The following is a 23546-nucleotide window of genomic DNA, read 5'->3' as shown; positions in this document are numbered from 1 at the left end:
GGAAATGACAAAAAGAAAGAGGAAAATGGAAGAGAGAAAAAAAAAAAAAAAAAAAAAAAAAAAAAAAAAAAAAAAAAAAAAAAAAAAAACATATTTTGGATTTATTTGCATGCAAGCGCAAGCAGTGCAGTATTTTATGTTACCTTTAAGAATCTCAGTTTTTTCTGTTAACGTGCAAAACTCACCACAGTTCAAAATCACACCATGTAAAATTAAACAATTATTTATTGGAACTTTAAATGTGAACAATTTATGTAATAAAGAGACAAATTAAAACGTGGCTGGAGAACCGTTCAGATCTGTTTTCCTTACCCCCAAAATATTCTACATTTAGTAATTCAGGAATAAGATCAAATGTTTTATGTTTCTTATTTTTAACCAGGAATGAACTGGAGCGCCAGTTCCTGGAGCTGCTGCAGTTCAACATCAACGTTCCGTCCAGCGTCTACGCCAAGTACTACTTCGACCTGCGATCGCTGTCAGAGTCCAACAACCTGAGCTTCCCGCTGGAGCCACTCAGCAGGGAAAAGGCCCAGAAGTTGGAGGTGGGAACGTTTTCATCCAGAAGGAAGCAATGTGTTTTTATCAGACTGTTTCCTTTACAGTAGTTTTGTCATCCTATTGTAGTTGTTTTAAGGCGGCTTTTGGGGAAGTTCTTAAATCTGGTGGGATCAAAGAATAAAAATGTATATTTCTTTAAACAGACATTGTTACAGTATTTAACCTAAATGTGGTATGTGATGATTATAAGGTAGAGACCATTTTACTTGTCACCAAGTAAAATATATTGTTTTCATTGAAGTCTGTTGTAGAAAGAAGAAGCTTTTTTTTTTTATTCTGATGTTTATCAGGAAACAGAAAGAGCACAATTAAATTAAACAAAGAAATGAAATATCAATAACAATTTTTTTGTGGAAATTTTAGGTATCTTATTAGTTGCAGCAAATTGGACAAAAAAAATGATTTCAGAATTCCAACTTTTTTTTATTTTTTTCACTGGCCCTAATCCTCAGTGTAGCAAATCATTAAAACAATAAAAAAATAGATTCTTAGTTACATTTCTACAAAATAACCTCAGTGGCTTAACTATGACGAAATGTGTGTCCTGCTGTACCAAAAACAAAACTCTCTCATCATTACTGGATTTTTCCCCCTCTTTCCAAAGGCCATTTCCAGACTTTGTGATGACAAATACAAAGACATCCGGCGAGCAGCCAGGAAACGCTCGGCCAGCATGGACAACCTGTGTGGGAGACGATGGGTTCCTGCAATCCTCTCCTAACCACTGATCACCATCCAGGAGCCTCACGGCACTGACTGGACCACAGACGTCAAACCTTTTGGTTCCTCTGGATCCTCAGTGCAGAACTTGATGGATCTATGTGCAACACTGGATTTGGAAGATAAGACACCAGAGAAGTTGGTATCTTAACACGATGCCTTCGCAGTGCCTCGACTTGTCTACTGACTGGGAAGATGCAGGAATTTTTGAGTTTTCCTTCACTTGTGAAAAGACAAACGGCTTTGGACCGAGTCCTGGGTGAGGAGAAGCCTTTCAGGACATGACTCTGTGAAACACCTGCTCATGTTTCCAGGCTTCTCCTGAATTTGTCTGAAGATATACATCTAATATAATCTTTTGTTCAGACAACAGTACAAAGAATATCATTTATTTTGCTCTACAATTCAAACATTAGCCTAGTATAGAGCTTTTTACTTATTATTTATTTCCTTTTGATAGTCTTCTAAATAATGAAAGTGTTCTTGAAGGTTTACAGTATTTCTGGTACATTTAATACTCAGGTAGAACATTAAATATGTCAATTCCCTGTGATGCTCCATATTTTATATATAAGGTCGGGAACATTTGGAAGTAGCTCAGACTGTACATAGAAGGTGCCAGGAATTATAAAATTAGTAATAATGTTCATTCAGACATGAGTGACAGTTTCTTCTTTTGGGGTCAATTTCAGTTAAGCAATAGGAGAAAAGTTTTTTTTTTTCTAAATAGTGTTTATAGCATAAAATCCATATTTTTCCCCCCAATTATCAGTATTATTATGATGTTGATGTCAGTTTTAACATGTTTCTCACAGTGGACTACAGGACACCTCACTCTTATTTGAGAAGATAAAGCAGCTGACAAGTAAAACCATCTTGTTGGGACTCTTTGTGTCCATAAAGATCTTTCTGTTAAATCTTTTTCAGATAAAAAAAAAAATCTAATTTGAGTTATTTTGTGAAATTTTCCTCAAAGGATCGATTCTGTGCCGACAGGTCAGTTGATACTTTAAATGTTGAAAAGTTTCTTTAAAGACACAATGCAGATTTTTTTGAAGTGTTAACATGGAGAATCACAGAGACGCCTAATTTTATCATGGTTCCTCTAAGAGAAAATGTCTACCAGTGAAATAACCCAAATGTTTAGTTGATAATGCAGAAGCATTGTTGTGAATTTTTCAAGCTGTAATATTTCTACATCAGATAATTATGCTGACTGCCTATGCAGAGCAGAACTTACTGTTGCCACAGACAGCAGAGCAACTTAGCTGCATTTTATCCATGCAAGAATTTATGAGAATTGAATTCCTGTTCCAGAATTTCTGTTAAAAAATATTCATAAAGCTGACATAAAAAAAAAGCAAAAATGAACTTTTTATGTAATAGAAAGTTTCATGTAAGAAATGATCAAATTTGTCATTTGGTGATGTCATAAAGTTGAGGAAGATAAACCTCAACAGCAAACTGCATAGTAGACGGATCAGCAGCATTTTTTCCTCGATTTCTCAAGTTTTTTTTGTTTGTGTTGCTGCAGGCCTCAAATAACCCGTGAAGCATAAAAAACATCTCTATAAATCAACTCTAAAGTCCAGATTAAAGGCAGGAGAATGATCAGAAAACATTAGAAGAGGAACAAGAGTTATTTAGTCAGTATTACATGCTATACCTCGTTTCCAGTCTTACATGTGTCTTTGTTCAGTGTCTCTTATTATCTGCTACATTAAAAATAAGTTTTACTGACAGTTAATGGATCCCTGTTTTTACTGCCGGGTGAAAAAGACAAATATGTTTTTGTTTAAAACCTCAACAAATGGTGCAAACAAAGCTGTTTCCTGTTTTACATGATTAAACAAAACAATAATGATTTTTACAAAAATGAAATAAAACTGTAGCAACCAAAGACTTTTCTTTATCAGACATAATTTAGACCCTTTTGAAACATAAATGTATTTTTCCCCCAGAATGTTTTCTAAAAACAAACATCTTCATTCTGTTAAATGATCCATACTGTCAGCATCAAGCAACATTTTTGTGTTCAATTAGCACAAATATATTGTCTCTCTGGAATTAGTCTGATTACTAAGCTAGTAATGCATTTATTTATTTTATGAATTATCTTTGTACAGTTTATAAAGAGTACAGATTCTCAGAAAAGGTTGTTATAAATTATTTATGGTTTTGTTGATTTGTGTTTTGTAATAAAAGAAGATACTCTTGTTTAGTAACTGTGAGTCCATCCATCCATTTCCTATACACCCTTGTCCCTTTGTGGGGTCGGGAGGGTTGCTGGTGCCTCTCCAGCTAACGTTCCAGGCGGGGTCACCCTGGACAGGTCGCCAGTCTGTCTCAGGGCAGCACAGAGGCAGACAGGACACACACACTCAGGGAGAGTTTGGAGAGACCAATTAACCTGATAGTCATGTTTTTGGACGGTGGGAGGAAGCCAGAGTACCCAGAGAGAACCCACCATGCACAGGGAGAACATGCAAACTCCATGCAAAAAGACCCCGGGCCGGGAATCAAACCCAGAACCTTGACTGTGAGTTAACAACCCTAACTGTGAGTCACTGATGCTAATTTCTCAAGAGTTGCAAGAAAAACACCATCTTTACTAAAGCCAAGCAAATTCAAGTTGCAATTCAAATTCTTAGTTATCTGAATGTGTGAAATCACTTCACCAGTAAAGTAATGATTTCCAGAACAAACTGTTAACTTTCAACATTTTGTTGTTCTGGTTTCTTTACCTGTAAAATATCTGACAGTTGTAGCTCATCCAAAATTCTGTTTTCTTTATTTTGTCAATTCTGCAACAAAAAAACAGTGAAAGAGTCAAATCAGCTAAAGTTAGCTGGCTGAAAATAATAATAAAAAAGATTTAAAGGCGTTCAAAAATGAAATGTTTGGTTTGTAGTTTGGAGAGCGGTCTGACAGTACAGCAGCCTCTCTGCTCAGCTGTCGTCTGGATAACTGAATATCTGCTGCAACAGACACCCTGACCTGACCTTTGACCTTTCACATGACCACCTGAAGACCCCGAGATGGACAGATTCAGGTCAGAAAGGCTCAAATTACACAAAGACTTCTTCCCTCTAGGATTTATCCTCAGCTTAGCATGAAAGCAGACCTTTGCCTTTTGACTTATGAATGTCAGAAAGTAATCGACAGAGGATTATTAAAAGATCACATTACCACAAGTTTATTTATGATGAAGGGTTTTCTTAATTTAGGCATTATTCTGACAAAAAAAAAGGTCTGTGTTATATTTCATATTGTAAGACACCAGAATTTGCACAAAATTTTGTTTCTGTGTGTTTTAATACATATTGTTCTGCAAATTTAAGCAGATATTGATCAGATTCTGACTCAGCCTTCGTACCAAGTACATTTTACTTTTACTTGTTATGTTTTTGGATAATTTCTTGTTAATTGTACTTGCTTAACAACATATTGAAGTAATGATACACTTGAATTCAAATTTAGGCTCATCTACCCACTTCAGTTTTTTTACTGTTAGTTCAACTTCACTTCTTATCACTTTATTTGCAGGAAAATTGTGGCTTATGCTGCCACCTAGTGGCCGGTTAGCCAATAGAGGCTATTAAACTTAGAATTACTAATATTTTGAGGCGATTTAAAACAAAAACACGTGTAACAGATAAATAAACAAATTATACATATAGAAATTTTGCCTAAAATAAAATTAATAAGAATGATTACATTTAAAATCAAAGTAATAAAACTGCCTATACAAAGGGGTAAAATAAGGTTGTTGAACTCAAATTTAAACAGTTTTATGCTCTTAGCAATCCTACCATGGACTGGTGAATGATGACAAAAATAAGTTATATATTTTTAAAAAATCCTGATGTGTCAGATATAAAACTCTGAAACCAAGAGCTCGATTTGTGAGTTATGTTCTGGACGTCGATACATCAATCTTCCTCCCAGCTGGAGGTAATCCAACCTGCATCATCCTGAGGTGCAGCAGCGCTCTCTGATGTCATGAGTCAGGGAAGAAGGAGATTGGAAAAATGGAAAGGAAAAAGAACATCAGCAACCATCAGCACATCAGAGAGGATGTCAAAGGCATCCAGAGTATCGATCCCACAGCATGCTCCTCACCTCCGAGGCTGAGAGGTGGGTTAATCGGCCGGATGGAAGCCTGGGTGGTCCCTGGTGCCTCCAGCTCACAGGATAAAATCCATTTTGTCTTCCCTTGATGTTCATGATGGAGGAGTAGCAGTGGGACCAGCAGAGTAATTGAGGAGCGTTGTGTTGATGAATACTGAATAGTTTTCAGTTATTGTGTTAACTGAAGCTGAAGAGTTTCCCTTTAGGGACCGTTTGGCTGCACCGCAGTCAACGATGCTGCATTTGATTATATTTAAACAGATAAAAAGAGAGTATTTAAGTAGAACCTGTGGGGTTTTTTCTCTGCAAATGTTCCTTTCCTGCACCTGAGGGAAAACTAAACTCCAGAATGAACTACTTTTGAAGCCGTTAGGACAAATATAAGCTGTTGCACACGTCTAATCAGGACATTTGGCACAGCTTGTATATCTGGGAAGCCTTAGAGACAAACAAGGTCTTAACTTTTTATTTGTAGGTACAAGGAGAACTACATGAAATCTGGATTCTCCTCAGTGAATCATATTCATATTTTCCACCAGGAAAGCATCAGTCAGGTGGTTTTTAGTGCAGGACTCAACCAGCTACATTATAATATCAAACAGCTCCTTTTCATTTGCGATCTACCAAACACTTAAAGATAAGTCTAAAATAAAAAAAAAGAAATAAACAGGTTTCTTTTACAATGAAAATCAAAACGTCAGCATTCCTCCCCTGACATATAAAGTCATACTTGTCCACCTCTAGGTGGCGCTAGCTGCTAAACAAAGGTGGTCACTTTATCAAACTGGGTTAAATAATTTGGTGCCACATGCAAGATTTTAATCACTGTCATCTTCTGCTGAGATAAAGCGATTAGTGAGTTATATTTACTCTATTGTGTTTACTTTAGTACTTTTTTTTCTTACTTTGCATCAAAGAATCGGAGGGCAAGTAAATAAAAACTGTTTTAACTTACACACATTACCTACTCTCTCTGTAGGTGACACTTTGTTTTAATGCTTTTATTTGTGAAAAAGTGAGATTTGCAAATCAGTGTTTGTTATTCCCTAATACGCTTTTTACTTGTTTTCCATTTTCATAATCATTTTTATCACTTTGAATTGTCAGGATGTACTCAGATTCTTTCTATTTTTATCAGTCTGCATCATTTCTAAATTTTAAGGAATTTTTTGTAAGACTGCTTTTTACCTCTACTTTAGTATTTTATTAAAGTAACACTCGGTTATGATTATGATAAATTTGACTAGCCAAATTGTTTAAGCTTTATAATGAAAATTAAGCTCACAAGGTTCCTACAATTTATCCAGTACCAATAAAAATCTGGTTGAGTTTACAGCTTGCAGCACTGTTATTGTATAGGATTTATTTTATAATACAAAAGATACTTATTGTTATTTTGTTATTGCTCTACTTGTTTTATCAGAACAGGTTTATCTTGGATCTCAATGAGACATAAAGGTAAAATATAATTAAAAAATGAAATATGTAATTGTACGGTCTTGGTTACTGAGGTATGTTTATCTAAATTCATAAAGTATTACTTCATTGGAAAAGATTACATTTCTTTTATTTAAAAAAAAGAGAGATTTTAATAAAATGAAACATTTTTAATGAGCTTGAATTAAACAAATGCATTCTATATTAGTACATTTTGCACACGTAACATTAATTTAATAATTCCTAACAATGCATTTTCCCTCCCCGGGTCTTCTGGTTCATCCCTTCATGCCTTCAGGCACTAACAAGCGAAGATCTTCTATCATGGCAGGACCTGTCACTTAGGTCTGTTTAAGTTAAACTGCGTTGTAAATCAGCCGTGACGTGACAATAGCAGTCTGTGAAAGCTGAAGACTTCCCACCCAGCTTCGTATACTCTGTGGAATGGTAACGTTCCAGTAGCTATGCGACCTTTAATGGCCCACATAAGCCATTCAGACATGTTAACATGATTTATTGTGAACTAATCGCTGTAGGACATCTAATTAGATCATTACACAGAGACTTCATTCATAAACAGCCTAATTGGAGCTAATGAAGAAGGAGCTGGATTCTCTGGGTTGCACCAACAGGAGCTGTCCAGGACGAGCGCCTCCTGAGCTGACAAGTCAGCGCTTTGTTTATGTTGGGAGGAGATGGATCAGGCATGACCTCTCAACCTGTTTCCTCTGTGGATTTCTTTTAGACGGGTGGGGGGCTTGAAGAAACATGCTCACGTCGCTGCCACTGGAGAATGGCACACACATGTGCAACGCTGGAAAAGAAAGCAGCATGCCTCGAGTTTAACAAGCGCAGACAGAGCAATTTGTTCTCATTGGAAGGTCCGACCCGCTGCAGATTCAGGAAGATAAACAGAATCACTAAAACAGACTTTTTAGACGATTTTAAATACCTGCAGGTGACTTCACGGTCTCCTCTACTGTGTCTTACAAAATATTTTTCTTTATTCCTAAAATATGTAACAGCTTTTTAAAAATTGCAATCACAGGTTTTAATGTATTTTGTTGGGATTAAGTGGAATTGCAGTGGACAAATGTAAGTTTAACAAACAAAAGCTCTGAAAAGTGTGGAGTGCATCTGCATTCAGGCTGCCTGAGTTCATTCTTCCTTTTTAGGAAAACATTTTGCTGTAATTAGAGCTGCATTAAAATAGGAGCACATGTGAACATATTTTGCAAGTTTGAACTCAGGCATGATCTGAATTTTGAATAATTCTTACACATATATATATGGTTTGATCTAATGCAATGACATCTTTGTTGTGGAAGGTGAACTTTTACCCCAGCCTCAAGTCTTTTTCAACATCTAACAGGTCGTGTATTTAGATCCATCCATCTTCCACCTTTCCTGTCTCTGCCAAAGTAAAACATTCCCACAGCATAATGCTGCCAAGACCATCTTTTACAGAGGAGGAGGTGATGAGCAGTTTTAGAGTTTATGATTTATGAAGAGCATAACTACTCGTGCTCTGTGACAAATCTCTGAAGTCTTCACCAAAAAGTTAGTCTTTCTATAGAGACAGGCATTGATGGCACTTCAGGTTCTTAGTTTAAAAAAGGAGAAAATCATTGATCATTTTCTTTCAACATTAAATCTGTAGATACCCAATAAAACCAGTTGAAGCCTTTAGCAAGGCACTGCAAACGCTTCATTGGTTTTAATGGGAACACTTGATTTGACTAAAATTAAAGACTTGAATTGAATGTAATCTAATAAAAACCCCAATTATTTTTAAATAAATGTTTGTTTTCAACATCTTAACATCTGTTTTAAACTGAAATTATAGGAACAGAACCAAATTAAACGTTAGAGCATGCAATTTTTTTCCACTTTCAGTTTAACAAACAAACAAAAATACATTTCAGTTTCTTACAATTGCACCACAAGGTGGCAGCATAAGTTGATGAAAAGTTTCAACCTCATTAGGTTTATTTATGTTGCTCCATTAAGGCTTCCCACTGTCTTTTCTTTTGAGTTAATCTGAAAACTTTATTTTCTTCACTGTGAGACGATAAAAACCCCAATCTGATGCACACTTGTAACCGCTGGACACAAAACGTCTCCAGACCTCAAAGCACCACTGACTGACCGTGTTTTCCTGCAGAAGACTAACGGACCACACACTGATCGGGCCGTAATTACCTTTCCATACAGCACAGAGGGAGTCAGCCGGCCGGTTACAAGCCTGTCCCTCCAGTCTGACATCTTAATTAGAAGCCTGAGGCTCAAAGGGCTACAATGTAAATAATATATCGTATTTGGAGTCATTTAATCGTCTACCTAATGCATCCTTAAATAAGCAAAGTATATAAGTTTCTTTATTTTTGGAAGCTTTCATTTCACCAAAAGCAATTAAATCTGGACACCAAGAAATATGTTCCACTAGTATTTGTACACCTGTGTGAAACATGGAAAAAAAGCAGGAGATTATTTTACTTCAAAATGTACTTTTTGAATGGAAACAGATGAGGAATTAATAGTAAATATGTATTTAAAAAGAAAACCATCTGCAGTTATTTTAATCAAATATTTACACCATTACAACAAATTAAAAACAACTCAAGCGTTTTGCAATAAAGCACAAGTAAAAAAGATCCATTAAAATCCTTTTTATTTTCAAAATAAAGTTTTCTATCAAAGTGGGAATTATACATATTTACAGTCTTGTGAAATTACATATACAAATATACAGAGTATGTACAGCAATAATTATATAAATACACTCTATACAAGCTGATGCAACCCGTATGAGGCAGTTTTAAGGCATTGAATGGATGGAGAGTGACAGCTCGGCTTTGGGCTGCTTCAAGCAGAGCGCTCTCATTCTGGATGTTTAAGACACAGCGGTTCTTCACAGTAGGAAGAAGAAGAGCCCCAGGTATAGCACACAGCCAGGGCCGGCCTGAGGAATAACCAATAGTGGACATGTTGACGAATGTGGCAGCTTAAAGAAAACCTTTACAGCTAGAAAGTTTTGGTAGCTGTCATAGTTTCAAGTTAAGTTAAAGATTTCTGCTGACTGTCAGAGAGAAAGTGAGTTAGTGAGAGAAATAATGTCTCGTTTTGTCATTTCATCTACATGTTTTACTGAGCAGCTTGGTAAATGCACATTTAACCATTTCACTGGCACAATGGAGAATTAATGCAGAACTGGTAAAACATTATTAAAGTCTGTTGTTTCCAAGACTGCTGATGAACTAGTCTGACTGACTCTGACAAAAAGAAAACCTAAAAACACTCAAGCTGATCGATGAGTTTTAGCAATCAAGTGTCTGTAGATTCTTATTTTACTTTATCCAAATCTGATGCTGCAACATAAGTTAGGTTTGTATCTGATAAGATTTTGATTCAGTCTTTGCAGCCTGGTACAATATATAATAAATAAGATGAATTTAATTAACTGCTGGCTCATTAGTTAACTGTAAAACGGCTGTATTTGTGCAGGATGCAAAGAAAAATGAATAAAGAAAAGTCATTCAGCAGAGCTGAAGGATGTCATGCAAACATGGATGAATCCTGCATATTAATGTCATCAGTCGCATGCAGAGGTAGAGTGACTGTATGAGTCTAAGCAGACTTTTTAATTATGACTATTAACATACAATCAGCCAACTGAAGACGTGACAACTTACCCAACCCAAATTGAACTGTTAAATTTCAGAAACATTTAAAGTTCACAATTTACAAACAGTGGGAGCATTTTAAAAAAAAAGAAGTTTATACTTTACCCCCCTGCTTAGTCTGCTTATGCCTCTGGCCGGCTCTGGATGTATGCATTCATTTAATCCCAGATAAGACTCTGCATTCTTCAGGGCAGGTACATTGTTCTGCTGCTGCTGACAGGCTCATTATTTAAAGAGAAGCCATTAGGCGCTCATTAATGTGCTAATTACAACACGCTGATGGACAATCCCAACACAATTAGTCAGACCCCCCGCCCCCAAAGTTAAACCCGTACGTCATTTGGATAAGGCAAAGGAGCACGTGTTCAAACTCATCTCAGAACTTTTTTAATAACACAAGGGCCAATCCGTCATCTTGGAGTCTCAGTTTTTAATAATTTATCTAATAAAAATATCCCAAAGAGCGGGTTTTTACAGTTTTAGGCGTCCTTGCACCCTCAGCATCCGCGCTCAGACCCGGGACAGAGGCATTTGTTTGGGGCAGGACACTGAGCTGGCCGTCCCGGATCTCCAGGTCAGTCCGGTACTCACGTCGCTGTACATGGATCCCGCTGACGCTTTGCTCCCCCAGCAGCAGCGCGTGCAAAAAGTCCGCCAGGACTCCAGGGTTTTCCCTGACCAGATCCAGGCCCCCGAGGTGATCCCCACCAGGAGACACATGAAGTACTTCAGCATGAACACGGCATAGTCCGGCCTCTGCCTGCTGCGGTCCGTTACGCACGTACAGTTATGCGTAATCTCCCACGTCTGCCTGTTGTGCTGCTCGTAAAAGTAGCATGCCACTATGACGGTGGCCGGGACGGTGTAAAGAACCGTGAAAACGCCAATCCGGATCATAAGGCGCTCCAGTTTGTCAGTCTTGGTGCCGCCTTGCTTTATAACGCTCCGGATGCGGAAAAGGGAGACGAACCCGGCCAGAAGGAACATGGTGCCGATGAAGAGGTAGATGACCAGCGGGGCAAGCACAAACCCCCGCAGGTTATCCAGGTTCTGGTTCCCCACGTAGCAGATCCCAGCCACGGAGTCCCCGTCCACCGAGCTGAGCGCCAGAACCGTTATGGACTTCAGGCTGGGGATGAGCCAGGCGGCCAGGTGGAAGTACTGAGAGTAGCTGGCGATCGCCTCGTTCCCCCACTTCATACCTGCCGCCAGGAACCAGGTGAGGGACAGAATCACCCACCAGATGGAGCTGGCCATGCCGAAGAAGTAGATGAGCAGGAAGACGATGGTGCAGAGCGCAGGACCCGTGGTCTCATAGTGGATGTGCTCTGCGCCGCTCTCCCTGCTGCAAGCCACTTCTTCATGTCCGGCGATCAGCCTGACGATATATCCCACCGACACGAACATGTAGCAGGCAGAGAGGAAGATGATGGGCCGCTCCGGGTACTTGAACCTCTCCATGTCTATGAGGAAAGTTGCCACTGTTGCAAAAGTTGAGATGAAGCAGAGGACGGACCACAATCCGATCCAGAATGCCGTGAAAGTCCGCTCCTCCTGGGTGAAGTAGGGGTTGTGGCACGGCATGGCGCAGTTGGTGATCTGTCCGGTCTTGACGCGGTTGTGCAGCGGGTGGCCCTCCGCGGTCACGGGCACCATGGGCGCGCGGCAGAAGCAGCCCGTCTCGCAGGGAGACGCGGCAGGTTTGTGTTTTCCGGGGAAGCCTCGGCCGTAGCCGCTCTTCTTCTTGTTGTACGGCTTCAGCGGCCGGTTGGTCGGCTTGGCCAGCACGGGAGATGCGGTGGTGGTCTGGCTCCAGTTGTAGTCCATGCACAGGGTGTCCTGGTTGCCCTGTTCGGGCAGCAGGTCGCACCTCATCCGGTCCGGCCACGGGAAGCCGTACTGGCTCATGAGCGGCGCGCAGCCAGCCTTGGCCCGCTCACACACGCTCCTGCACGGCGGCAGCGGCTTCTTATAGTCCTCCAGACAGATCGGGGTGTACATGCTGCAGAGGAAGAAGCGCAGGTCCGGGGAGCACTTTATCTCCACCAGCGGCCAGAACTGGTGCACCTCCAGCCCGGCTTCGTCCTGGGTGTCATGGTTGAACTGGTTGGGCATGTAGGTGTAGTTGTACCCGATTCCTTTGCACAGAGGGACGGATATCTCCTGGCACTGGAGCTCCTTGGCCGCCTTGCAGCGCGTTGAGTGCAGGATGAGGACAAACAGGACGCACCAACACGGGACGCGAACCTCCATCGTTGCCTTTTGTGCGCAATCAGTCCAGGACAAAACTGACAGAAAACTTGCGCTCTGCAAGGGAGTCCGGTTAATCCAGAAAGTCTGTCAAACTCATACTCAATCTCAGGAAGTCAGTGTGACTTTTCAGTCCACATAAACCCAAAAGGAAAACGTTACTGTCGCGTAATCCGGAGCTCCTGCCTGCCTCCTCGCTCTCCTTTGTGTCAGTGCTCGCCGTGTCTGTGCATGCATGCTCTGTGGCTGACAGGCGGGCTGCATTTTATATGAGGAGAAAGAGGACACTCCCCCCGTAGGGACAGGAAGGGAGTTCAAGTCAATCAGGAGTTCCTTCTGTAGGTGTTTGCTCAAAATGTTCACCCTGGAGGAAAGGGTTACGATCACTTTGTCCTTGTTTATGTTACGCAAAACGCTTTACAAGAAGTCTCTCTCTCTCTCTCTCTCTCTCTCTCTCTCTCTCTCTCTCTCTCTCTCTCTCTTTCTCTCTCTCTGTGTGTGTGTGGTGATTGTTTGGGAAGAGCGTTGTGGGTTACAATAGATACATTATGAAGGAATGCAGTTAGGCATCCCAATTGTTCGTGGTGAACTTACAGGTCAACTGATGGAGCTTTTCAGGTCAACAGAACGCAGCAATGAGGACATGAGAGCAGCACTCATTAAACCAAACGAGACAACTGACATGTGAAGGCGGTTCACATCGTTTTTATAAATTATAAACAAAATGTGTATTTATTGGCCAAGGTGTTCAGACTCTTGCAGAAAAAAAGAAAAAAAATCTGTATAGATATTTACAAGAAAAAAATAACTTGTACTTTTTATTTAATCTGTTGTATATAATTAGATTTAAAATTTCCTTACTGAGAGCAAAGCAGAATCTAAAGCCAAATTCCTTGTTTGTGTTTGTGCAAATTTAGAAACAAACTTGATTCTGATCATTTACTTATTTAGTTGTCCTTAATATATTCTAGCTACTGAAGTTGGGACCAAAACATAACATGACTGTTTATTAACAAATATTAATGGAAAATCTTCAATAGTTGAAAATAACTGTCACTATTCCTGAAAAAAATCTTCTCTAAAATCTACAAAGCCAATCAGTGAACTCCCCATCGAAAGAATATAACAATATATACGTTTTAGAAGATTCCTGTAATCAAAGTACAATAATTTAATCACTGAGTTTATTCACATTCCAACCACAACCTTCAATAGATTTGAATACATTTAATGTGAATCAGTTGTGAAGTGGAGGGAAAAGGATACATGTTCTTTAGATTTTATGTTTAAATTTGTCAAAATTCACCCTCTCTGCTGTGACACTGCTACATAAAATCCAGTGCAGCCAACTGCTTTCAATAGAGTTCACATGCGTCTAATTTAATCCCAGTATGAATCCAGCTGTTCTGTGAAACCTTCTGAGATTTGTTAGAGAACATTAGTGAACAAACAGCATCATGAAACCCAAGGAGCACAGCAGACAGGGTGGTTTAAAGCAGGGTTATAAAACAATATCCTAAGGTCTAAACATCTCACGAAACCGCAAAACTAAAACCATGAACACCAATAAACCTGACAGATCAGACAGTAAAAGCCTTCATCAGAGAAGCAGCCTAGAGGAGAAGTGGTGAGTCTAAACCTGCTGGTGTAAAATACGAAGACGTTGTGGGAACATGCAGATATTTCACTGAGTCTCCCAGAGGAGGGTGTGACTTTGTTCATTGTGTAAAAGCAGGTGGACTAACCGACCGCTTTGCCTTTCGCCAACCAGCAAACATTTGGAAGCTAATTTTTTATGCAGCCACCAACCCCCCCTAAGTTTTAATTTGCTGATAAGTTTGACAGAAGCCAATTTATTCATCGTCTGTCAGTAAGTGGTTTTGAAAACCGCAAGGGAACAATGATGCTGTCCATCACTCGCCCTCCAGGGGAGGCAGAGACTTCCTGCCTCCTTTGGATGCCTCACAATGTGAAAATGTACATGTAGCCTTGGAGTTGGACGTATGTGTGAAAGAATGAGACAATGTGTCTACATGCTCATGTGTATGGCTGCTTGTCAGAAGCTGGAATAAACAGAGAATGTGTGTGTGTGTGTGTGTGTGTGTGTGTGTGTGTGAAGCGAGGTTACTACGGGCTTGTTAGCCCACAGCAGGGGGTCGACTTGCTCTAAAGACAGGGGGGCTGTTTGTCTTAACGCTGCTGCCAACGTTTTACTCAGTGCATGCTGTGTCGGCGATTACCACGTCACACCAGCAGCCTAACAAACAGGACTCTCTGTATGTGTGTGTGTGTGTGTGTGTGTAAACAGTTCAGAGCTCAGCCCAAAGGAAATAAGCTAACATAGGCAGATACAGCATTGTGATTGCACTAATTAAAGTCATTCACACTTATTATTGGATTTAGCAGCTTCAAATGGAGCTGAGACAGTTTGGTAGACAGACACAATGTTTCCAATCCACAGGTTTTATCAGAACTAATTAGCCCCCAAACTCCAGCGTTTGTAGAAGGGTGCGTGTTTAGCTCGGTTTGGCGTCTCATGCGAGTGACGTTGGAGATGAAAAAAGACTAATTCAAGATTCAAGATAACCTCTTGACACTCTTCCTATGAAGGATATTTGTGAAAAAGTTTTGGTCAGAAATGAAAAACCTTCAATCTTTATGAAAGACGGATGGGAAAATATCTTGTGAATTTGTGCAGATTTTTGGAGTTTACCGACCAATGCCAAGATGGGGATGTACTGTGATAGACTGTTAATTTTTCCAGACCACCCACTATAGAAATATCAACTAAAAACAACAGGAAATTATGCAGTTTATACCAAAAAAGCAGCTTAAATGGGACAGAGGACTCCAGTAAATTTAATCTGGAAAAGTATTAAAATTTAATTAAAAAATGTGGAAGTACTCTGCAAGACGGCAAAACGGATCTTTGGCTTCCTCAAGCCTGGCCTTAGACATGTGACGATTAAATCTGTCAGTCGAAGACAGACGTTCTACATGGTTTCATTCACGTCTGAAGACAGTGGGGATTCAGGCCATGCTGGTTCACAGTCAGCACAGAAGTGTCTCATTATGAGTTCTCCTGTTGCCTCTTCAGCTGCAAAAATGTTCTTCTGTTGGTGTCCGAGGGACAGGAATGTCTCAAACCTTGAAGATTTTTGTTGTAAAAAGAAATACATTAAACAATCTTTTTCCTGTCCCATTAGATTTTTAGTCAGATTACTTCTAAATAATCATCACAAATCTACAGTAAAGTCTTAGAACTGCATCCAAATTCTACTGTAGCTACACTTGTGTAAACAAATGGGGTTTAATATGCTTTCATTTTATAGAAAAAGTGGCAGTTTAGTATCTCAGACAGTTTTTACAACAAAAAAACTGAAAAACTAAAAGAATAGTGCAATTTCATTGCTTCCGACTGGTAATGAAACTATAAATTCAAGCAAAGCTCTCCAGTCTTTTAGTTTGCAGCTGTTGGTGTAAGAAGCTGAGCCAACTCTCTTCCAGATCCTGATCAGCATTCCTCATCACCCTCTCAAGCTTTCATTAAGCTGGGTCTGCAGAAGCTAAGCTCATGTAAACATTACAATCTGGATCCATGTGGATTCTCTTCTTGCATGATGAGAGGATCATGAGAAAAAAAGTTCTGCCAGTGGGATGGTAAGATGTTGCTGTTGTACCAACCTTCCAGACCTCTCAGGTTCTGGTTCCGCTCTGCATCCAGAACCAGAACCACACATGGAGAAGCTAATGGCAATCAGCTTTTATGAACCACAAATCTGGAAGAAACTTCCAGGAAACTACAGCTGAAACTCTGAGCTCCTTTAAATCAAGGCTGAAAACCAGTTTAGAGTTTCTATTGATTGATAAAATATCTGCAACATTAATCAACATTTTGATTTTGGCATTTGAAAAAAGTAATATTTATTGCTTGTTTAATCGTTGATGACTGCATGATGGTTTTTTTGCACATCGAACTGCCTGTTGCTGAAATGTGCTTTACAAATAAACTTGACTTAAACAAAAAAACAAAAAAAAAAAACATAGATTTTTAAGGACATAAAGCGAACTAAAAGGCTGACATGGATGCCTTTGCTTGATGAAGGAGGGCAGCTTAAGAAAAAACAGCAATGACAATGTCTGGTTTGAGTTTTTGGAATGGCAACTCAGTGCTTCAGAACATAAACGGTTTTCAAACCAGTTCATCTGGAGATGTTTAACCATGAAGACCATCAGTACATGCAGAAATGTTTTGTGTCTGATGTGTCTTTAACTCCAGCTGAGTGGTAGGATTCAGGTGAAAGTCATAGGAACCACCTCCCATCAGGACAGGCTCAGAATGAGCATCAGTTACACCAATCGCTGTCTGTCGGACTGGAACCCGTATTGATTAACAAGCCTGATAGACTCGGTGGCCCCAGCCACCAACTGTCGACTACGCCTCCTGCCTTCTGTGTGCAGCAGAGACGGTGAGTTTAGGGTTACGCGCTGGCCCCCTGCATACCAAATTTAAAAGGGTGGAAATGGAATTACTGCATCTGCTTAGAAGTCGATTTCTGCATTCTGCAGGCTGGCCGACCCGCTCTGCCACACAGGCTCTGCTCTCGCGCTTTCCCACCCGATCTTTCTCCAGATTCTCCCAGGGCTCTCAGTGTTCCTGATGCCAAAGGGGGAAAAGTGGGTGTGTGGGGGTGTTTCTTACAGAGTCACTGAGGCATGCTGTGAAACTCTGAAATGTTTTTCTTTGTATCCTTCTCATGGAAAGTTTGGCCGTCTCACAAACTCACAGCCATTGTTTCTCTGCTAATATTTCTAATGATTAATATTCATTAATGCTGACTTTTGCTACTATTGTGGGTCAAGGCTTTGTGAGTCCCAAGGCAGACTAAAGTAGTCTGTGGAGAAAGCAGTGATAGTTGTAGAAGAACAGGTCTGTAAAAAGTCTATGATGACATTTTAGGTTAAAAACTACCTGAAAAGCTGAAAATCAGCCGGAATCAACTAAAAGATTCTGATGCGTTTACAGGACACAAATACATTTTGTCACCTTTGCAAAATATTGGCCAAAGTCGTTTCTTGGCAAAAGTTTTTTTGCGTGTTTTTGGCAAGCGATGACTTAGGCCATTATTTTAGCAAAGTGACGATGTTATAGTTTGAAAAACGTTTGGAGGCATATGTTTTTACTGTAGGGTGAGAAACCTCATCTGGTAACTTTAATGACCTCCCCAAACCTCTTCTGAAGACTTTGAGGCCTAAATAAGTTTAACACTCCAACGCCTGAATAAGACGCTGAACAGACGGCACCTTGGCTGAACTATATATTTAATGTAACTGTTCACATCCCTTGCTGCCATGATTTTCCAGCTTATCACTTGAACAAGCTTATTTATACATGATTTAATTTCATTTCCTATTTAAGGGAAACATTACTATTGAGAAATTGTGTTTTTTTTTGACATTATCAGAATTTAGACAAAGGTTGTGGAAGCACAAACACTGTTTTATGTTCTTTCATTTGTGAAAATGTTTAAAAACATGTAGCCTACCTTTTTCCTTTTTCTTAGAAATAATGCTTAGAAGTAATGTGTTCATGCATCACACAGTTTGTTGGTGCAAAGCGACGGATTGTGGAACAGTTTGTGTTCAAACTTTTCAAGGCGCCTTACATGAGTCAGTTGTTATGGATTTCTTTGACCTTTCTGAACCAGCCAATGAAAGAGAATTTGTTGATGACACTCCTGTCTTGTACAGTTTGTTGTCTTTTTAACTTCTTAGTAAATCATAGAGGAGTGGAAGTCTCTAATTATCCAGCCATGACCGGCGGAAATTTGAGTTCCTGCTCCCTTCTGCTGCTCCTGGCCAGTGATGGATGGAGGATTTCTTCCTTCCTACCACAGGTTGGATTCCTCGGTATGCCTCTCTCCGGCATGTTTACTTAAAAGGCAGGCTACAAATCAGCCTGAGGTGGGTTGTTAGGCTTTAAGCAGTCACCCTTAACACACACACGCACACGCACACACACACACACACACACACACGCTCTGATCGTGTGCTTGCACCGACAGTGTGTGTATTGTGTCGGCTCACCTTCCCTCCGTTCATTAACCAGAGCAAACACTGACACAAATCCCTCCCATCCAATCAGTCTACCGCCGGGCTGGGCCGTGACAGCTCGGTCTGTGTTAACCAACCCCTCAAACCAAACACACACACTGATAGGAAGTTAATAGATAAATACCAGGAGGTGTAAAACTAAAAATTGGCTTAAAAACACGGAGGATCCCTAACGCAAACAGTAAGCTTAGCAAGGTTTTGCTTTGTCCTCTTGCTTCATTTTAATGTGTGACTGCTTGAAATCCAGTAAAAATGCTGAGAAACATTCAGTTCATATCTGACACTTTGTATTTTAACATGAAAAATTATAAAGTCATGACTTATTAATCAAAACTTCCCAGTAAGTCTGATTGGCCTTAAACAGTAAAACAGACAATGAAAAATCTTTAGTTGCAGTCATGTAAAAAAAAATCTGGACACAAAAAGATTCAGGTTTTTATTAAGAAAGTTTTTACAAATAATGTCTAGTCTAATATTTTATCCACAGAAAATGTCATTGAATAAAATTGCCTTGTTTTATTTATTAATTAAAAGTTATTTAGAGCTAACCTGCTGCTGTTGTTTGTTTAAGTTTCATGATCTGGTGTTTTATACTAATATGTCTAACGACAAAAGTCAAATTAAAATCAATTGGTTTTTGATAGATGGAGATGGCTCATGATAAAAATATAAAGCTCTAACTCAAATTAAATTAATATTTTTTATCTGAAAATTTGATTTCTTCCATTAACTGTGGTTGTAAACTCCATTTGACTTGTTGACTTTGAAGAGTTAAGACAAATGTTGACCAAAATGTCTGAGTGGCTTCCTGCTGGTAGATCTGACCAACTGGCTTCACTTATTCTCAGTGCATCATAGTGAACAATGATTAGATTATATGAAATGCTTAAAAACAAAGTGTTGCAAATTGGGAACAAAACATTCTTAAGGTTGACGCATAATCAAACCGAAATGCACACGGCTTCTTTTCACACCTGAAAGTCCAGGTTTGAAAACACAAACTGTAAAATAATTTAATCTGTTACAAGAAGAAAGCAGACAAAACAGAGACGTTTTGTGAGTTTTACTCATTGTGACCCAAGATTAGGCATAAATGTAACAAATTTGTTCTCATGCAAAAATTTGTGTCTACTTTGCCAGTTTTTTATTTACTCCTGTTAGCAGTCATCTAAGCAAAATAGCAACAATCAGCATTCTTTTCCCACTTTAATTTTGTTGCATGTAATAAAACCTGCATGAGGTCATTTTTGCAAATCTTAGTTATTTGTGTGAAACCACAACCTTTGTCCCCTTCTTGCTATGTTGCAATTAAAGGTAATGAAGCAATAAACTCTGAGTCAGATGTGGAGGTTACATTGTAACGTTTACTCCCTGGGATGTTTTTCACAAGTTTCACTCTATCTCTTGCACTTCTGACTCACAGTTTCAGGAGGTTTGGTTTCATTTTATGACCTTGGACTGCAATAAGCAGCTTTCATGATGCCATTGATGTAAACTCGGGAATCGACAGTGATTATCTGTGAATTTCACTATGTTTTAATGCAAAGCTATTGAACTTATGGCTGCTTTGATGAAATAACCAAAATGACTCCAGAAACAATTCCTGTTCTATTCCTGACTGTAAAAAACTGACAGAATGAACTATTGACAGCGTCCTGCAGGAACACCCAGTAAAAGTTTGAGACAACCCTCCTACATCGTTTTCCTGCCCAGAGCAGTTAGGGGAAGCAGGTGAGGTCATCATGACAAGTAAAATACTAAAACTGATAAGAGAAAATCAGTTTGTCCACTTGACTGTTTTATAAATCTGTCTTTTATATGATTTCAACATTTTTATGCTGGATTTGTGCTATAAAACTCATTTATAGATTTTAAAAACAATATTTTTAGATTATGATCTAAATTAAAATATAAGTTTCTCTTTCGGGGTCCCAGATTTATACATTTGACTCCAGATGAGTCACGAACTGTATTGCACATTTAAGTGGCATTAAAAATCCCCATGCCATGATGACGCCGCTGGGCTTAGAGGAGTCAAGGAAATTTCACCTTGACTCCTCCAAACATTCATCTTCACATTGCGGCCAAACAGTTAAATCTTCCTCTCATCCACCTGGAAACATTTCTCCCAGAGGTGTTTGGTCCAATCATGAAAATGAAAATTGAACACTGGCACGCATGTCACGGCCTTCTAAACTCCAAAACCAAAATTATGTGGGAAAAGGCAGTGAGTGGCAACAGGTGACTTCTGAATGCAATTCTGACCAAATCTTTTGAAAAACATGTTATTTTTAGCAACAATATGGACAAAATAATAACTGATCTACAGTTTAGAAGTAAACGAAAGCTACGTCCCATTGTCACAAATAATTGGCAAATAAAAATGACCAAAGTAATCACATTTACAAATTATTTACAGATTTAGCTTCCAAAGTAGCTTAAAGTAAAAACTGAATTGACAGAACTTATGATTTACAAGAATCCAACATAAATAGCTATAAAAACACATATACTCGAGTCTGTTAGCTAACATAAAAGTTCACACATTTAAATAAGATGGAGTGTATCTTTTTTCATTTTAAATAACTGGTTTGTTTTGCTTCTTTCTTTTGGCAGAAGTTTTATGCTTTACAGCTGCAGGAAATATTCGCTCTCAGTATGAAAACAAACATCTGGGATTTTCTTGACTAGAGTGACTTATATACACGTTATTATGGCAATTTTGGAAACCAGAGCCTCAGTAAAAGGTGAGACAGTAAATAAATAATTTAAAAGTATTTATGGAGAAATTTTGACCACTTGATTCTTCCTTCTACCACCTTGTAATCCCTTCATATGGTGGTTTATATGCAGTATGCATGTTAGCTGGTCTGTTACTAAACTGTGACTTGTTCCTCTGGCGTCATTAAGGCTCCTGGGCGACAGCGGCCTGTTCTTAATTAGCGACCACTGGAAACAGGCACTGGCGTGTTTATAATTATGGCTTTCTTCAGTGACGATGACGTCTTCTTAGAGGTAAACACGGTCACTCGCCTGGCTCTGGCCCTGCACAGAGCTGAGGATTCATAAAGAGGTTTGACGACAGCTTCGCAGCTCTGAGGCGCTGGCCGTGTTTTATGAGCGGCTCGCAGCTCAGAGGGAGCCTGTCAGCGAGGCAGAAACAGTGACGGGGTGAGAAATGCTGAACTGAAAGCCATTAGTGTTCCATTAGCAGTGGAAACGAGAGGTGACAGCCGCTATTTTAAACAAATCAACTCTGTAACTGATTGTGCAGTGTGTAATTATCCAAATAAAAGCTGTTTTTTGAGTAGTTAAAAGGCTTTAAATTAATAATGTGTCTCTCTTAACACTTATAGCGCGGCCATTTCTGCGACCCCCAACCTGCCCCCTGTTTTTGCTTTAATAGCTGAAACTATAACCTCATTATTCTGATTAATAATGATGTGCAAATCTGAATGAACCAAGAGACTTTGGTTCATTCGGCCCAAAAATGCCAAAACATATCAGTTTTTGGAAACCATGTTAAACATCCATACCTCGTGTCTACCAGGTGTCTAAAAGTTACAGTTCTTAGCAACATATTTTACATTTTACACTGAGAAATGATCCTCCTCTCTGTGCTGCTGATCTATCTGAACTTTGATCAAACTTTTCCAGCTCTGCCTCTCATTTGTAAGCAGCCATCTCTCTCATGAATCATGTTTCACCTGAAGTCCTGGATGTGACCCAATCAGAAGCAGCTTGAATGCAGCAGGGGATGAATTAGCAGCAACAGCATCATGTCGTATGGATTCAATCGATCGCGGTGATCAGATATTACACATACGTTTTGCATCATGTCAGTTTGACAAAGTGATATGTGCCTGGAGACTAATGAATGCTGCAACTATAAGCAGTAATTCTACTCATTTTCCAGTCTATTAATGCTGATTGTGTTTGGTCTGATTCAAATAAGTTACTTCATTCTGCCCTAATGAGCATAAACCACTTAGATAGATTTTTTAAAAGCTTTTTGAGGAGTTCAGGAACTTTTTTGCATTCATATGTCTGTTTTATACAACAGTGTAGGGCCACTGCAGGCAGAAAAACAGGAAGGATACATTTCCACCAAAAACATTCAGAAATTTCCTAGAAAAAAAAAATGAAATTTGAGTTTCAAAAGTCAAAAATTTGCAAGAAAATAAGACTGTCATGACACTTTCATAAACATAACATGTCAAAACATGAATAAGCCTTCATAAATATTTATGACTGTTATCATAAAGCGTCATTTGGTAAATTACTGTTTAAACTTTACCTTTAATAACATAAAGTTACCTTATTTTTAAAGGGCAATCAGTAATACATTTATAACAAATGTATCAGTAATGATTTATTGGTTAATGTCAAGTTGTCATAACAAAGACATTTTGAATAATGTCAACTTTGTATTAAAAGTGTCATAATTTACCGAATGACGCTTTATGACAATAGTCATGAATATTCATGAAGGCTTATTCATGTTCATGACAGGTGTTATGTCATGTTTATGACAGTCTTATGTCAGTCTTATTCAACCCCCTTCAAATAAAGTGTTACCGATTTTTTTTTCCCCAAAATTTTGCCTTTAGTCTTCTTACTCAATTTTTAAACACCTCACAGATACTGAAA

The 23546-nt window shown here is 39.1% G+C and overlaps 2 protein-coding genes across 3 annotated transcripts in view; one reads left to right on the top strand and one right to left on the bottom strand.

Moving 5' to 3' along the window:
* LOC106938637 (cyclin-Y-like) overlaps window positions 1-3317 on the top strand; it is a 19521-nt gene extending 16204 nt beyond the window's left edge. For both annotated transcript variants that reach the window (XM_015020754.1, XM_015020753.1), the window contains 2 exons: window positions 383-545; window positions 1166-3317. In XM_015020754.1, coding sequence (XP_014876240.1) covers window positions 383-545; window positions 1166-1282 — 280 coding nt within the window. In that variant the 3' untranslated portion in view covers window positions 1283-3317. The remainder of the gene's footprint in view (window positions 1-382; window positions 546-1165) is intronic.
* Window positions 3318-9503: 6186 nt separating this feature from the next.
* On the bottom strand, window positions 9504-13408 carry LOC106938638 (frizzled-8-like). The gene has a single exon (XM_015020755.1). The coding sequence runs from the start codon at window positions 12783-12785 to the stop codon at window positions 11043-11045; it is 1743 nt and encodes a 580-aa protein (XP_014876241.1). The 5' UTR covers window positions 12786-13408; the 3' UTR covers window positions 9504-11042.
* Between the last annotated feature and the right edge of the window lie 10138 nt (window positions 13409-23546).

Source organism: Poecilia latipinna, unplaced genomic scaffold, assembly GCF_001443285.1.
Source record: "Poecilia latipinna isolate Pla-1442-1.1 unplaced genomic scaffold, P_latipinna-1.0 Scaffold2649, whole genome shotgun sequence".
In the NCBI taxonomy this organism is placed as follows: domain Eukaryota; kingdom Metazoa; phylum Chordata; class Actinopteri; order Cyprinodontiformes; family Poeciliidae; genus Poecilia; species Poecilia latipinna.
This window is presented reverse-complemented; position numbering and strand designations above follow the sequence as displayed.

What these genes read in the sequence shown, in the direction of transcription:
- LOC106938638 (XM_015020755.1), bottom strand. Translation starts at nt 12,785, where the DNA reads ATGGAGGTTCGCGTCCCGTGTTGGTGCGTCCTGTTTGTCCTCATCCTG.